Consider the following 17,847-nt stretch of genomic DNA (forward strand, 5'->3'; position numbering starts at 1 on the left):
CTCCATTCTACAAGAATATAAGGCACATTCCATCCAACTTTCTATCCATTCATCTTCTTCAGACCATTCACTCATCCACCCATTAAACTGTCTATCAACATCCATTAAACTCTCTGTCTATCAACATTAATTAGACTACATTCAACTTTTAAATTATTTACTCTGTCTCAGGCTTCAAGCATATACAGTCTCTTAAGACTAGCCAGTTAAATTGATTACACCTGTATCAACTGTCAGTTTCTCTGGCTATAAGCATATAATCTCTCTGAAGACTACATATCCTGTTAACTGTTTCCTCTGTCCACAACTGTTTCAAAATAAAAGTCCTCACTGCAATAATACACCATTAAATCATTTAACCATTGAAACTACTCAACTATTTAACTGTTCAACCATTCCAACTGTCAGTTATCATCAACTATGCCTCCAGTCAACTACATTTAACCTCCATGTACCTAGCAACCAACATAGCAACCATTAAAATTAAGCGTTTATGACCGTTTCCATAGCAACCAACATGATTATACTGCAGTAACTTCTTGTTTCCTGATAGTGGCCACAATGGATACCCTTGCAACAAAAGTTTAAAAATAAAAGTCCTCACTAGCAAGTTAGCTAGTTAGCATGGTTAGCAAAGTTAGCATAGTTAGCATGTTTAGCATAACTGCTAGAAATGATTGGCTAAGTTAGCTTATCAACCTGGTTAGCATGTTTAGCATAGTTAGCATTTTTAGCATAACTGTAAAAAATCATCAACTAAGTTAGCTAATCAACCTGGTTAGCATTGTTAGCATTTTTAACATTGTTAGCATAGTTAGTATTTTTAGCATTATTGCTAGAAATCATCAGTTAAGTTAGCTAATCAACCTGGTTAGCAATGTTACCATAGTTAGCATTGCTAGCATAGTTAGCATTTTTAGCATAACTGCTAGAAATCATTAGCTAAGTTAGCTAATCAACCTGGTTAGAACTGTGAGCATAGTTAGCATAGTGAACATTTTTACCATTACTGCATGAAATCAGTAGCTAAGTTGTTGTTACCATAGTTAACATTTTAACATGAATAGAAATCATTAGTTAAGTTAGAACTGGAATGTTTCAGCTTTAAACTGTCTACCTTCACACTATCAACTCTCTGTAAACTATGCAACCACCATGTTTACCCTAGCTACACCTTAGTAACCATATCTACATTATCTATCTATTTTTGCATTTTCATGCACTGGTAATTCCTTGGAATTGCGTTTCTAGTTATTATTATTATTCTTTTTACCTTTTTGTGCGCGCTATTCAGCCCGAACCGCTTAACGTACAAACTTGGTTGAAACACCGTTCCGTAGATCTTCCAAATATCTACTAGACAATCTATTTGACATTTTTGAGAAGTTTATACTTTTTGAGATATTTGTAATTAAAAGTGTATTTTTCCCCCATAGACTTTAATGTAGAATGTGATGTCATAATGAGCCAGAACTCTCAGTTCCCAGTCTAGTTAGAACACTGCCCTGTGAATCCAACTGTCACTTTTAATCAAAGATTCTAGAACAGAGTTCCACTTTAGAATGTTTGGCTTTAAGCATCTCTCTCTCTCCCTGAACTACACATCCTATTGAAGTGTTTCCTGTGTGTCAAAATAAAAGTCTACCCAACAGATTGCATCCCCTCGTGTAATTCCTTGGGAATTGCATTTCTAGTTTTCAGTGTCAGATCATGAGTAGGGGCCTAGCTAGCCTATCCCCTGCTTTGATTAGCTTATTTGAGATATAGCTAATATATATATATAGCCTATATTAATTAGGGTTTAATAAATTAAACAAGTGTTATTTTTATGTTTTGTGTGATTCTTACCTGTTTGTCTTAGCTGTTCCCTGTCTTTTATGTAGGCCTATCACGCTTGCAGAATGTTTTCGCAGCACAGGTGTGTTAGCCCAAGGCAGGTTCCCTGGCCAGGGGACCACTACATCTTTGATCTATCATCTTCCTCCACCAATGTGGGAAGACTAATGTAATACTCCATCGTAAACTCACTTCAGTATTAAAACTAGTAGCCTATTCAAACAGAAATGTATCATTGAAACAATATAGCCTACTAGGCTACAACTTCTTGCATCCCATGCTACCGTTTGTTATCTGATAGGACCTTTTCTCTTCTGAACACATTTTCCTACGGAGTATTATTGGACGGTGCACCCGACACAGTCAACACTTCCTGTTTATTTTAGCTACTGCTGTCACAGTAAAATACACTGTATTTGATGACTATACGTTAATTTGTTGGTATAACACCATTATATAGAGACCAAAATGATTCCATATACTGTAAATATTAAACTCGCTGCGCGGACACTGACTGGAACCGTACATTTACAGAACAAAACAGCAGTCGATTGGTGAGTGACAAGTTAGCAGGCTAGCTGCTACGTTAGTTTGCTAACGCTCCTATGATGATGATGCTATTACATCTCACGATTTAAAACTTGACATCTTAAGTTAAATATTAACTGGTAAGCTGGTATAGTTGGCGATAGTCAGCTAATGTTAATGTCGATAACATAATGTTATATAACAACGGGTCTTATTATTTTGTCTTTCTGTGTGGTTTCTTCTGTCTATGATAATTTCTCTGTCATTTATCATTGACAACTGTCGTTAACGTTACGAAATAACGTTAATTTGGTACGTCTGTAGTAATATCAGAGACACGACATGACAAAGCTGGGTGTTAACTGTCAAATACACTTTTGCTTGACAGGCCAGCAGCGAATTCCATACTGTACATGTAGGTTTTGAATGACCAGCTTGGTATTTCTCTATTAAACACACTACGTTGCGATATTCATCTACAACACGTACTTCTAGCTCTGATAATGCCACTCATGCACCTTAACTTCATTTGTTCTGCCCATGTAAGATTGTACTTGGCTCAATTCCTACAGTACATAACAATAACGTCAGCCTAGCGTGCTTCAGCTAGCGCAGAGGCTAAGACTTGGTGATCTTATAAAAGGCACGTTTAGTCAGTGTAAATGTTTAAGGTGATGTAGGGCTGCATTAAGTGTGGAGCTCTCTGTATAAAATGTTTCACTTTAATGTAAGTCGAAACTAGGTTATGTTGCCTGTGTCAGCAGTAGCCTATTACGTTCTTGGCAAGGAAATGCATTCTGCTCTCAGCATTTGGCTTGGTTGGGAAGGTTACAGTGGCATTGCTATCATAATTAGCATTGTCTTGGCAGCACTGTAAGTCTCTGAGATACTGAGAAGCTACTGGCCGTTTGTGCCAAAACTGCGATTTTCAGCTACTCTGGCTGAGCTGAGGTTATGGCTGGAACAATAGTGAAGCCTTAATTGTGTTTTTAATGCATATTGTGGGCTGCATAATGATGTTTTTTAATAGAAATAATACCAGGGACAAATATTCACATCTGGCCAGTATCACTAGCCTGTTTCTGATAACATTATTAGACCTCTAATGCACCAATAGTTTTCTGCAACAAACCTGTGTAATCACAGCTCAGAACCTCCACTCAGTCTCTATGCTCATCTCGCATCCATTGTCCTCCTGTCAGGGGGTGGCAGGGACTGATTGCCCAAGGATGTCACTCCAGCATCCTCATCATCGACCCAAAAACGTCCCAGACCATTCAGGTCCTGGAGAGGCACAAAGCCAATGTTGTCAAGGTGAGTTGGGACGACGCATGCTGCACAGCACTTTTTATTTTATGATTTTTTTTTTTTAAAGACCTCTGTGGAGACGTTAAACTCCTATTGATCAGAAGAAAAGCCCAGAGGCGACATGATGAAATGAAGTGCACATCAGGACAAACACACACTGAGGGATGCTTAAATATGCCAAGGCGGCGGTGAAGAACTGAATTCAACAGCTCTTGCGGTGCTGAAGATAGTGCTTTGGATCTTGTTTGATAAAGACATATTTTAAATCGTAGCAATTATTTTAGAAGCGCTAGAGATGAGCTCAATAAGGGCTTGTGTAAGCATGAGCGTGAATGATCTATGCAGTTCACAGGCCCTTCCCAAAGCAACCTTCCCAGCTGGACCCCGTTCATGATCTTAAATTGAGAGTAAATGAAAGATAAACGAACGGTTTGAGGCTTATATAAATATTGCAATTAGCTTTGGTCCCAAATCCAGTTGGAACCTATAAGGAAGATGCAGTGCGTTAGTGGCCCGTGGTTTGTCTCTGTCCCGGCGTGCGCATTAGCCGGTAGCCTCAGGCAAGGTGTTTCTGGGTGAGTAATGGCCACAAAGGCTGTGCTTTCTCACCGCTGCGGGTCCGCCGCTGGCCTTGTAGTCTTCACCTAGCCGTGCCTTTAATCTCCTAAACTGTAGCACAGCAAAAATACAGGGCCATCGCTCAACCTCATTGGAAGTAAACAGCCAAAGAAAGAAAATTACCAAAACAAAGAGACTGATAAAACTCCAAATGGGTCGCTGGAGCTTTTTCAATTATTCAGAACATACTTGCCACCTCAGCAGGATCGTTAAACAAGATGTGACAAGTTCACTCTATAAAACCGGTGCTGTATGCCATTATATAGTCATGTTTTGTGCTACTTTGCTTTTCCGCAATGTTAGGCTGAAATGTGCGGTCTATGATTCTAATAGCTTTTTGTCAGATGCAGCAAATTGCTCTGCATGGCCCCTCCAGCTGTCCCATCAGTGTTTGCGCTAAAAGAAATCTTCAGTGGACTTGCACAGTCCTAGCTCTGTAAATTGGAATCAAACGTAGTGGCCCTGACCAAGCCATAAACACTCCAGCCATCCAGCACAGTGTCATTTTGCCAGCTGTCGATCACAAATATCAACTATCTTTTGTGAAATCAAATAATCTTCAAAGTCTTCTTTGTGATTTGTTTCAGTCTTAGTCTGTAGGCATTGGACTATTAGTAGCTAGATTTTCCTGCTTTGCTTGTAATTTTTACAATTGGTTGTTATCCATGTATTCCTGTTGTTTGTGGTCATCTACTGTCTATCTTCTTTCACAGGTGAGATGGTCCAGGGAGAACTATCACCACAATCTGAGCTCGCCCTACTCCCTGCGGCTGGCGTCGGCTGACGCTGCTGGGAAGATCATCGTCTGGGACGTGGTGAGCGGCACGGCTCACTGCGAGATCCAGGAGCATGCCAAACCCATCCAGGGTGAGTGAAGAAACAATGTTCACCGGAGCAACTCAGATGTGAAGTTTTAGATATTTATTAAAGTGCCAACGTAGTGGACTAACGTTTCAACGTTTGCCACGTCTTCATCAGAGTCTAGGATCCAGGGTGAGCTCTGCTACACGTGAAGACATCACTTATTTGTGTTCTTAATTGAGGCACAAGATTGAAAGTTCGTCATTTGAAGATTTTAGTTATAACAACAAAGGCTAAGAGAAGGGAGAACAAGTACAATGGGAGGCCAAGAACCGCAACAAAACTTAATGACAACACAAAAGAAAATTATTAGAACAGTGTTAATGTTGTGTCAACTGGCACTTCTTCCTCACATGACAAAGCTGGGTGTTAACTGACAGATACACTTTTGCTTGACAGGCCAGCAGCGAATTTGATACTGACCATGTATACTGTAATTGGTGGATTGGTGCTGGATGCCCATCTTTATTTCAGTGTTCTGGTGACTGACAGTGTGATTGTGAATTACACAATGTTGCTTATTATTATACTGAAATGACATGTGCAGCAATGAGATGGGGTTTGTTGAATATTTTAAGTGTTATCAATAGTGAATCAAAGCAAGTCAATCTGCATGTCAAATGTTCAAAAGCAGTAGAGCCTTCACACAAGTTAGTGATGTCATCATCAGAACAGAAACCATTCTTCACATGTTGCTTCATTTAGCATGACATCTCTTTTTTTTGTTTTGTTTAGTGTATGCCTTTTGATCTCGCCACACACTCTTCTCCATCTGGTAACATCCTCTCCTCTGATGTTCTCCCTCTCTCCCTCTCTCTCTCTCTCCCTCCCCCCTCTCTCTCTCCCTCCCTATCTCTCCCTCTCCCTCTCTCTCTCTACCCCCCCCCCTCTTTCTCTCTCTCGCTCTCTCGTCTTGTCAGATATGGACTGGCTGTGGGCGCAGGATGCCTCTCGGGACCTGCTCCTAGCTGTTCATCCCCCCAACTACATCGTGCTGTGGAATGGAGACACTGGGACCAAGCTGTGGAAGAAGAGCTATGCTGAGAATATCCTCTCTTTCTCCTTTGATCCCTTCGACCCATCCAACCTTGCCTGTAAGCAGCACCCCAATGGGAAGCCCATGATGATAGTTTAGGTGTTTACAGGGCTAGACAAACCCATGATGTGGAATGAATGCCTGCTTTAGTGCATGCAAATGGGCTATTAACTAAGTAGAGGAGAGAGACACAGTGATTGGTACAGAACACTTTCATTTAAACACCGTAATGTTTGAGATTAATGCAAGATTAATTACTCGGCTGTTCAAGCTGTGACTGATTCAAGGATATGATGTGTGCATATGCAATTGCCATTTTGTTTATTGTAAACTGCTCACTCTTTTTTTTTTTAAGAATATGTATTTGGCCATTTTATGTCTTTATTGACAGTGACAGTGGAGAAAGACAGGAAGTGAATGGGAGAGAGAGCGGGGGTGGGATCCGGAAAGGACCACGGGGTGGGAATCCGGGTTGCCGGCGTGCGGTGCAGGTGCCCCAGCCAGTTGCGCCACGGCTGGGGCCAAACTGCTCACTCTTTTGACATGACATTTTAATCGTAGCATTGATGTGTGGTAACATCGTACTATTGTCCTCTCGGGTAAAATTGGACCTTTTGAATTTCCCTCTCCAGTGTTGACCAGTGAGGGCATCGTCTTCATCACAGACTTCTCCCACTCGAAGCCCCCTGGAAGTGCAGGCAAGAAGGTCTACATTGCCAGTCCTCACGCCAGCCCAGCTCACACCAAACCTGTTGCTGCACCGGCCCCTGCACCTACCGGCGCCAAGAAGGCCCTGAACAAAGTCAAAGTGCTCATCACCAACGAGAAGCCCAGGTGACGCCTGCTGCATATCTGTACCGAACACCAGACATCTAAAACACAAGCTAGCTAGTCAGGGTGTGTCAGCTCATCCAGCTTGTTATCATTAGCAAAGGGGGACCGATTTTGTAGGCCTGATGGCTGTGCAGAACATGTCTTGCGAATGCTGCTGGGTCATTCTGTATCAGATAGAATTCAGAAAAATGGATTTAGCTCAAAATGGGTCTACATAATGTTTAGTTCCCAAAAGTAACACCTGTAAAATATTTTGTTCTATTTGAATGTTTTCGTCTTTTTCATCATGTCTTTCACATTTTGTTAGTTATTGTACTCTCCAACGTGCCTTAATCTTGGAAACCATGTTTTGACATTTATCTGTTAAAAAGTAGGATTCCTAGCCTGACCAAACTTTATAGGAATGAAGAGAAATATGGTCTCGGTATGACCATTAAAGGTTTGCACTGCTTGCCCATGGATTTAGACCCTAGATTCTGAACTAAGTCCAAAAACAGTAATATTGATGGCTTTTAGCTCAGTCACACTGCTGTAGGCTAAGTGAAATGGGAGTTTTTATGAATCTATGAATAGCTTAACAGTAAGAAAGATGCAATGAACAACTGGCCTTTGGCCATTCATCCATTTAGAACTACTAACGGTGGTTTGTTTTGCAAGTTTGAAATGGGTCGATGTGTTGCGGAACAAAGTAGTTCTACAAACTAGACAATTTTAGCGATCAAAAGGTGGAAATTTTAGCAGCAAATTAACACAATGCATTTGTGGCAACAGTGATATAAGCGGGATAATGGACAACACGGGTTTCGGGTACAAGAAGATAATGCACTTTGGAGGTGTAACAAGGCATTATCACCTCGAAACTGCATCTCCTGATACCTTAAAGCCATGTTGTCCCTTATCCCTTACATAGTGGTTCAGGCACACCGAGAACATGTTTGTCTTCTATCCCAAGACATTTTGGCTGGCTGTGAATGTAGGTAGTAATGCCCAAACATGGCTTGGATCATTTGTTTTTCAAGCTGTCATGCTTAAATAATACCAAGGGCTAAAGAACACGAAGACAATAGATTTTGAACAGAAATATTGATATGGACCTTGGTTTTGGAACCCGTTCATGATATCGAAGGTTTAAAAATCTGAAATCCAGCACGGTGCTATTGCTGAAAGCTTCCCACTTGAATCTAAGCTCCAGCTCTAGCTCTATCTCTATCTCTTGCCTGTAGTGGCTTGTATGATATTAGCGGGCGGCGCGTGGCTGTGGCTGCCCTGTTGTGTCAGCGTTGGCAGAGGTCTTTGTGTCGGGCTCGCCCGGTGCACTGATCCCGCTGATTTGCCTAATTAGTGCAATCTCATGGCTGAGCAGCAGGGCTCATTAGTGGGCGCGCGGGATTGGAAACGGAGCGCAGGGGGGAAAGATTTTGACTTTTTAGGACCTGGAGTGTGCACAAGCGTGTGTGAGAAAATAAACCCCCTCAGTAGCCTCCGCATCACTGGCTCTCAAAAAGCCCCAGAGAGGCCGGCCCTGTTACACCGGCTGGCTGGCTGGCTGACTCCAGAGAGCGCGTGGAGTGGAGTGAGTGACGGTGGCCTTTGACCGTGACCAGAAGAATGGCAGATGCAAGTCCTCTGCTTGAGAGCTTATCAAATGATCTCCTGGAAGTCGTCTTCTGATTATAATTAGCTGTTGTCAAGGTTTAGAAGCCGCTCCAGATCTCCGTCGAGTTTTTTTCCTGTCTTCGTTCTCCATCTTGCTTCACCCACACTCCCTTTTTCTCTCACGGCTTCTCTCTTTCTCCCCGGCTTGCTCTCTTTTTTTTCGCTGGGCTATTTGTCTTCATTCCTTTGTTTTCTTTTTCTCTGTCGTGTCCCTTCTTTTTTTCCCTCTCACACTCTCACACGCTTTCTTCTTCATTTTCTCCCGTTCTCTTTCTTCTCTTTCTTTTCCTTTTTTCCTCTTCTCTTCTACCTTTTCGTCTCTCTTGTGTCTCTCTCTCACGTTCTCTCGTGTTTGTGTTTTTTTCTTCTTCTTCTTCTTCTTCTTTCCTTTGCTCTCCTCTTTGCTCCGTATCGATCCGCTTGACTCGGACGAATGGTGGTCTGAAGGCGTGGCGACGGGGCTGGCTGGCGAGAATGCGGGAGTATATCACTCCCATTAGCGTCCAGGGCTTCCAACTCTCTTGGCCTCCCACCCATTAGCCCCCTGGACCTGCCGCCACCGGCCTCCATTGATTCAGCTCCGGCCTGGAATTGACTCTGCTGCCAGGGTGGCAACCAAAGACAACCCCCCCCCCCACACACACACACACACACACACACACTCATACACACACATACACACCCAACAATTAGCTGTAGTCCAGCACTGACTCTCCTCTCAACACAGAGAGGTGGAGAGAGGGAGGGAGGGAGGGAGGGAGGGAGGGAAAGAGGGAGAGATGAGGTGAATGGTAAAACAGAAGAGCTTGGGTTGGTGTTGTCGGCCGTGGGCTGCCATAGCTTGTAGTCCTGTTCTTATTGCTCCATGTTGAAGGTCACAGACAGCTGGTAGAGGAGCAAAGGGATTCTTGTCTCTCTCTCTCTCTGCTGGATAACTGAATCATGCTTTTGCATGCATGGTGGTTACAGTAGTCTTGTTAATTCTTCGGAGTGGAGTGTTTGTTTAGCCTCAGCCTGAGCCAAGCCTCAGATTTTGTTTGTGTATTTATGTGTTTGTTTTGGATAGAGAACCTTTGAAGACTGCGAGTGTGCAGCCTGTTTTACTTTGTGTGAGCGTACATGCAGATGTGGTCTTATGTCTACAGAGGGGTTTTAGCATCCAGTCTTTGTTTTTATTATTTTATACCGGACACAAATACTAGTGTGCATTGTTAGTACTGTCGTTGAACCAACCACCCTGCTGTGGTTAGGATCTCCAGGTCTGTATGCATAGGTGTGCGCGTGTGTGTGTGTGTTTGTGTGTTTTTGATGCGGTGATTGATTGGAAAGGGCGGTTTGTTTATGAGGGGTCTATGCTGGTAATGATGTTGGTTTTGGAAAGTGGCTGTAACTGGCTTGGTCTCCCTGCTGCTTCGAGCGCAGCAGCTGCCCTGGAAAAGCAACTCCGAAACAGTGGGTGGTGGGCCGCTCGTTTCCCCTGCTCACCGCAGCCCATCAAAGGGAATCAGTGTGTGTGCAATGTGTTGAATGTGTGTGTGTGTGTGTGTGTGTGTGTGTGGTGTGACTGAAGGAGGCATACGCCACAGTTTGTTGTATCTATACCCATCAGTGGTAGCTTTTTGTCCTTTGTCATAGGTTACTCTTCATCATATTGCCTGAGCTTTAAAAGTAATCCTGATTTATGGATTTATGATTGCATTGAAATCATAAGCCAGCCTGTTTTGCTGTACTGTATGTTACGCTAGCTTTTTGTTTGTTTGTTTGTTTGCTTTTGACTTTCTTGCTGCGTTCAAGTCTCTCCATTCCTGACTGTCTGATGTGACCCAGAATGAGAAAAGATGCAGACGCCCCCAGTGCTCTTTAAATCTGTCTCTTTGTTTCATCTACCGCTCTAAACAAAAGCTATGCGGATGCAGCGCTATTGTTTTTGTTTCAACGAGACTGTTTGGGCCCGCGAGCACCTGTTAACTTCACAGACGAAGTATGTTATATCGGTGCGGAAAAACAATCCGGGCGCTCTTCAGCTTGTGATGTGCTTGCTGCCTGATCAGCAGCAGCTGGACTATTGTGGTTTGTGTACTAATCAACGGTTTGGGCCTGGGAGCTCAGCCTTTTCATGAGACAAGCAGAGAAGAGAAGAGAGGAGACGAGAGGAGAGGAGAGAGAAGAGGAGAGCTGCCTCTCTTGTTTTCATTGCCTGTCGGTGTGTTTAAAAGCAACAATATTTTCTCGACGTTTCTCGCCACCAAGGACGAGAAGCTGCAGAACATTGCACACCAGTGAACATTTCTCTATAGATGGATTCAAGTGGTTTACAAAGGGCTGCAGTCAAAGCTGCACTGGATGCCACAATGGAAATTGGAGTCTGAAAAATGTGGCCTTGACTTGGCCTATACAGCAAATGTTAAAGCAAACGTCTCACTAACTATTGCAGAACTATGTGTTACTGCTCGTTTGTCATGGCGACGGCTCCTTAATCTGTTCAGGCCTCTTCTATCGGGTTGTGCTGCAAAATCTGTTGTCATTTTTCCGGAGGATGGCACTGCATCGCGGGTCCTAAATGTGCCCAAGGCGGTATCCGCTACAATCACGGCTGCCTGTGATTGTCATTGGCCTATAAAGGTGGTGGAGCCTGGCGGAGCATGTGATTTATTGTCATTTTTATGCCTTGCCACTTTCTCATTCTTTTATTTGTCACGCAAGGCTGACTTGGGGATCCGTCCTCCCCCCCACGCTTGCAGCTGCTCGCCGGCGAATTATGGCGCATTACCCACAGAGCGCCTGTCTGTATTCGTGTGGCTAATTCAACAAATCACCTGTGCTCAGGAGAAATTGGATTATATCCCCTCTTTGAAAATTCATTCATTGCCCAGCTTGGCGTTTTCTTACCACGGGTGGGAGAGACGAATGGGAACCGAGTGAATCCAATTCACTCACACCTGTTTTAGAAACTTTAATAAAGTTGTGCGTCATTCCATAAATCACATCAAATAAATTAAACCATTTGTATTATTTTACTCGGTATGTTGGGAGTCCACGGGAAATGGGACAATGTCTCGGAAATAAGAAAGTAGTCTGGCCCAGCGTCCTTAGTGGTTAGAACTTTTTATTATTTGTGATATTCAGAGCTTTTTTCTACAATACATCTATTCTGATGGCAACTACAGTAATTTCCTGTGTATAAGTTGCATTGTGTATAAGCTGTAGGACAGTGTTTTATGCCAGTTAAAGGAAACAAAGCCATATTAATACCATATTAATTGCCCTTGTGTATTAACCTCATAGCTGAAGAAATGTAGCCAAATCAATGTATAAGCCATGGCTAATAGTTGGGAAATTATGGTAGTATTTCCAAAGGGGGTAGACATCAGTTGAAAAGGAAATATCTCTACAAGACCATTCAAGATGTCTTTCAGAATAGTGTGTCTGTGTGCCTGACCCAGCAGTGACCCTATTTGGTTTGGATGTTCCTTAATGCTGTTCTGGAAACAAGAAGGCGTAGTGATGCCCTGCACAGTGATGCCCTTCAAAGCTGCGGCTGTGCTGTTGTGTGGCACTGACATGAGTCTCTGTGTGTGTGTGTGTGTGTGTGTGTGTGTGTGTGTGTGTGTGTGTGTGTGTGTGTGTCTGTGTGTGTGTCTGTGTGTCTGTGTGTCTGTGTGTCTCTGTGTGTGTGTGTGTGTGTGTGTGTGTCTCTCTCTCTGTGTGTGTGTGTGTGTGTGTGTGTGTGTGTGTGTGTCCGTATGTCCGTGTGTGTGCAGCGCTGAGGCAGTGACCCTGAATGACTGCCTGCAGCTGTCCTACCTGCCCTCCAAGAGGAACCACATGCTGCTGCTGTACCCGCGGGAGATCCTCATCCTGGACCTGGAGCTCAGCCAGACCGTGGGAGTGGTGGCCATCGAGCGCTCTGGCGTCCCCTTCATACAGGTGAGAGGCGCAGGTGTGGTGTTACATACCAGAGAGGGTTAAAGCAGAGCGAGAGGCGCAAACGTTCGACCATTTCCGCGTTCTGTTTTCGCAAAGGGGAGGGGGGCGAAATCCCCCTTTAAGCAAAAATAGAAAGTGACGTTACATTTGAACTGTACTGTTTGCCAATCTGACAGAGATCGATATCCCACTATGACATCTTTGCGACACGCCTCTTTAAGCAGACAGGAACTGTTTGAATTTTGCTTCCATAGAGATGCATTATGTTGCTCTATCTTGTCAGTAATGAAGGATCTTTGGTCAAACCTTGTTCTGTTCTGCTGGGTGTCTGTCTCTTTGCATAGATAGGAGTTAGTATTTGTGTAGGTAGTATTTTAAATGATGTTTTCTTTACAAAATTCGGAAGGAGCCCATAGGGATGATTGACAGTCACCGTTCACCCCACCTACAGTAGGCTACTTAATTTAAATGGTAGCTCTAAGCTCTAGTAACCCTTATAATCCCATAGGGGGTGTCCCTCTCACACACAATCTGCACTATAGGCATTTCAGGACCATGGTCAGCTCCCAAGCCAAACAGTCTCAACTCGTTTGGACAAGAGCCACAAGTCTGCCAAGAGCCATTACCATATTGTCACCCACTCAGTATTGCTGAATTAGTGAATACATATTCAAAGACAGCTATAGCAGGGATATGGAATTTTCTAGACTGTTGTCTGAGAGTAATAGATCATTGGCAGTTATGCTTTGTCGCAAATAAGATCTAACTGTGATATCAGCTTGTGCTGAACACCAAATCATAGCTTTCATCTTGTGATAGCAAGTGTTGTATTGTTTTTACACCACCATTTTGAAAAGTATGAAGAAAAGGAGAAACTTTGGTAATTGGCCATTTCTTGTACCAAGGACATTTGCAATATAGCTAAATAAACCAAATTCACCCATTATATTGCTGTGTGACATTTAGGAATAAAATGCGTTTCAGCCAGTCAAATTGTGTGGCAAAGATAAAACTTAGGCATGTACGCATTTGGGGATTTAACTGATCTGTTTTCATATTTGTCTTCATGTGCCTTTTATTTGTATAATGTGACAGGTTGTTTGTGTGTGTGGGTGTGTGTGTGTGTTTGGAGAGAGAAAGGCTCTCTGCTCTCCCTGGTGTCTCCTCTGGCCTCACAGTGTGTTATGCTGCGTTCCAGTTGTGCTCGTTAGTTGTATTCCCCGTCCCAGTACTTCCCAGTTATGAGTTGGAAGTTGCAATTGGAACACCCCTAACATTGTGAATTTCCAAGGTGGCCATTCCCACTAAATGAGCGCTGTAGAAATGTAATGATGTGTCATTACATCAGTCATAGAAGGTGGTCTCCAACCTCTGTTTGCCTTTATGTTATTACGACAGTAGAATAGCCTACTGTGTGTCTTAGTCTTAACAAACGTTTTGTAATGTTTGATTACAATCGCAAACAACAGACAGTTGCTAAGGAACAGATAACACCCTGTTGTTATGACTCCTTATGATTGGAATATAATCAACGATGGTCAGTTGGGGTGTGACACAAACCCGAATTCCCAGTTAGCACTTAGGATGCGAATGGAACGCAGCATTATAAAGCGCTTGTCACGCTGACAATTTGCATGACTGATGATGCAGCTGCAGGCCTGCCACAGAAACCAGCGCAGACCGTGGGAGAGCAGAGAGTCTGCCAGCTACACACACACACACACACACACACACACAGACACAGACACAGACACAGACACAGACACAGACACAGACACAGACACAGACACAGACACAGACACACACACACAGACACACAGACACAGACATACACACACACATACACACATACACACACACAAACACAAACACAAACACAAACACACACACAGACACAGACACACACACATACAGAAACACACACACACACACACACACACACACACACACACATGTGCAAACATCCACCATCCATAAATCAGCAAAAGATGTATTGAGCATTGATGCGCGCCGCTGTTGTAATGCGCGCTGGCCAGGCCCTGGTGCTGATGCTTTATCATGCTCACTGTCAGAGGATACATAAAGTCCTCACCTTTATCAGAGCACTGTGGCCACATTTGTTACATTCCTGCTCCATACTAAACAGCCCCCCCCCCCCCCCCCCCCCACACACACACACACACACACACACACCCATCAATCTAATGCTCATACACACACACACACACACACACACACACACACACACACATCAATCTAATGCTCACACACACACACACACACACACACACACACACACACACACACACACACACCTGTCCAGTGGCTGCCTGGCACCCACTCATTGATCTTGTCTTGTGTGCAGGCGGTGCCCTGTGCCCAGAGAGACACTCTCTACTGTCTGCATGAGAACGGCTGCATCACGCTGCGGGTGTGTCGCTCCACGTCGCCCTCTGCAGACGAGGCAGGCCAGAGCACCGGTCAGACCTCCGGTACGCAACGCAGCACCTTCACCTGAGCCACAGCACGTACTGTAGCACATCATCACTCAAACTAATTTACTTTTAATGTCTGTAGCAAGCCTGTCTGAAGCAAGATGGAGAAAAATAATATGGAGAAATGTATATCAAAAATAATTTAATGTGACTAGTGACTAGTTACAAGTCACACATTCTGATTTTGATAATTGATACACAAGCCAATTACTTCTAAAGTGAAAGAAGAGGCACTTAAAATTAATTTCCCTACGTTTCATAGTCATATATGAATGTAAAGTTGCAAAAGATATTCAATATATATCAAATATTCAAGTGGGCAAATCATACATGTACCTACCTGTAATTTGTAACTTAAAATGTGATTTTCTCTGTTTTTGAATTGGAAAAATATGACTGGAGGCCATCGTTGAAAATGCTGCATCTTGACAATAATGCAAGATATCACTTTGACCAGGATATAATTTTAAAGCTCATCGTGTCCTCTCTCCATTGATACCAATATCTCAATTTTGAATTTTGGGTCACTGTGACTCATTTTGCCAGATTGGGTCTCAAATGATACTGGAATATGATATAATTAGAAGTCAAGGTGCAAAATGCTCTTCCATCACATTGTGGGCGCTCTGATGAGTCACATGCTCATCTCAACCTACTTTGAGCATTATTTGTACTTCCATGCCATTTTATTTAACCTTGTTACAGTATATGATGGATAGGCCATAAGTGCTTTCATTATCATAGCATTACTATGAGAAGGTGAGGTTTATCTCATTTTTGTTTTATTCAAATGAACCACTCTCTTTAGTTCAACTCATTTAATAGAACTTTTGACAAACAGATCAGAATATGAGAACAGAAATATCAGGAATAGGCCTTCAACTGAGGTGCATAAAGCATCTGTACCTCCATCACAACGGTATTTTGAAATTGATATTATTTTTAAAAAGAAAAAAAGAAAAATGTCCATAAATTGTCAAGCCAGACTATTCCCAGGCCTGATAGAGTTCAGGCGTGGTGCCTGAATTCAGGCTTGAGCTCGGCCATGTATGATGTCAAGAAAGGCTATTCTCTATATTGTCTTTGAATGTATTTGATCATTTCAGGCACAGATCATTTCATGTCTATCAGCCCTGTATTCCACGGCACCCCTGAACATGCGTCACGGCACCCCAGGGTGCCCCAGCACCCACTTTGAAAAACCCTGTGACATATATCACGCTGAGCTGGAGGAGCCCGGTGCCAGCCTGAGTCCCTCTCTGAGCTGTGCTCCGGTCTCCCCTGGCCACTGGCCACTGGCCCAGGCGGGCGCGGGTCCTGCATGCCGTAGTCCTGTAGTCTGGTCACATCCCCAGCGGTGGCACCGGGAGCCGCTCCAGTGCTCCATCATGTCCTGGGGCTCATTGGGCTGCACGGCACCGCGGGCAGGCGGCTCAGGGCTGCACCGATGCTGATGAAATACTGATGTTGTTTACTGAAAGCCTCCCAACACGGCCCACCCCGAAGACTCATGTTTCTAATAAAGACCGTAATGGTGTTTTGTCTCAATTTCTCTCCCCCTTGCTCTCTCTCCCTCTCTCTCTCTCTCTTTCCCTCTCTCTCTCTTTCCCTCTCTCTCCCTTTTTCTCTCCCTCTCTCTCCCTCTCCCTCTTCCTCTCCCTCTCTCCCTCTCCCTCTCTCTCTCTCTCTCTCTCTCTCTCTCTCTCTCTCTCTCTCTCCCTCTCTCCCTCTCTCTCCCTCCCTCTATCTCTCTCTCCCTCTCTCCCTCTCTCTCTCTCCCGGTGGTCTTCTCCTCAGATGCGGAGCAGAGTGCCCAGGAGCTGGTGTATGACCTGCGCTCGCAGTGCGATGCCATCCGGGTCACTAAGACGGTGCGGCCGTACCGCATGGTCATCTGTCCCATCAACGAGAACCGCGCCGCCCTGGTGGTCAGCGATGGCAGAGTCATGCTGTGGGAGCTGAAAGCCCACCCAGCCAAGGCCCCGGCCAACCTCAGGTACTCAGACTAATGGCCCAGAGCAGATCACAGTATATTAGGGTGCAGTGCATTCACACTACGCTACACTACACCAGTTCATTTGGACCGATGGCGTGGTGATTTTTGCTAATGTGAACGCAGTCGACCGAACCTTGGTGCGGACCGGAGTCCACTAGGAAATGGGGTTCTGGGGTACGGTTTGTTACTCCAGTGCAGTTTGAATTCTATCTGTTCCAACACCAGGAAAAAAACTGCCATTTTTGCTTCATTGCCAAACAATATTGGTGAAAGGAAGCTAATGTGAATGTGACATAAACAGACCTGGGTCCGCAAACAAAAATGTAATGTGAACAGAGAGCAGCTGCGTCAGGGCTGGGGGTGGGTAATCACACTAGGGTACAGTCCAGTTAAACAGACCCAATATGAATGCACACTTGGTGTCATTTTCCCCAAGGTAGCCTAGACAAGAGCTAGTGTCTGTGCTGTGCTGGGACACAGTTGTTGTGTTGTGTCCTTTTTTTTATGGGTTGATATTGGCCCATAGCTCCAGTGGGGACACGATGAGTATTACACCCAGCCTCATTAGATTAGAGCAACTCTCTAAATAAAGGAGTGGTGGGAAGGGCCAAGTCATCACAGTTTTCTAATTAAGTAAACAACTCTTCAATACTGATGTCTCTCATCCCTTCTTTCTCTCGTTTCATCCCTTGTTCTCTCTCTCTCTCTCTCTCTCTCTCTCTCTCTCTGTCTCATGCACTCTCTCTCTGTTT

General features: G+C 44.0%; 1 protein-coding gene across 1 annotated transcript in view; it reads left to right on the top strand.

Moving 5' to 3' along the window:
• Positions 1–2,196: 2,196 nt before the first annotated feature.
• Positions 2,197–17,847, top strand: part of wdr11 (WD repeat domain 11) — a 55,687-nt gene continuing 40,036 nt past the window's right edge. Inside the window, exons 1-8 of the mRNA XM_062519242.1 lie at positions 2,197–2,390; positions 3,567–3,678; positions 5,004–5,157; positions 6,072–6,245; positions 6,820–7,021; positions 12,439–12,604; positions 14,970–15,096; positions 16,897–17,095. Coding sequence (XP_062375226.1) covers positions 2,305–2,390; positions 3,567–3,678; positions 5,004–5,157; positions 6,072–6,245; positions 6,820–7,021; positions 12,439–12,604; positions 14,970–15,096; positions 16,897–17,095 — 1,220 coding nt within the window. The 5' untranslated portion in view covers positions 2,197–2,304. The remainder of the gene's footprint in view (positions 2,391–3,566; positions 3,679–5,003; positions 5,158–6,071; positions 6,246–6,819; positions 7,022–12,438; positions 12,605–14,969; positions 15,097–16,896; positions 17,096–17,847) is intronic.

The sequence above is a fragment of the Sardina pilchardus genome, chromosome 18 (genome assembly GCF_963854185.1).
Source record: "Sardina pilchardus chromosome 18, fSarPil1.1, whole genome shotgun sequence".
NCBI classification, from domain to species: domain Eukaryota; kingdom Metazoa; phylum Chordata; class Actinopteri; order Clupeiformes; family Clupeidae; genus Sardina; species Sardina pilchardus.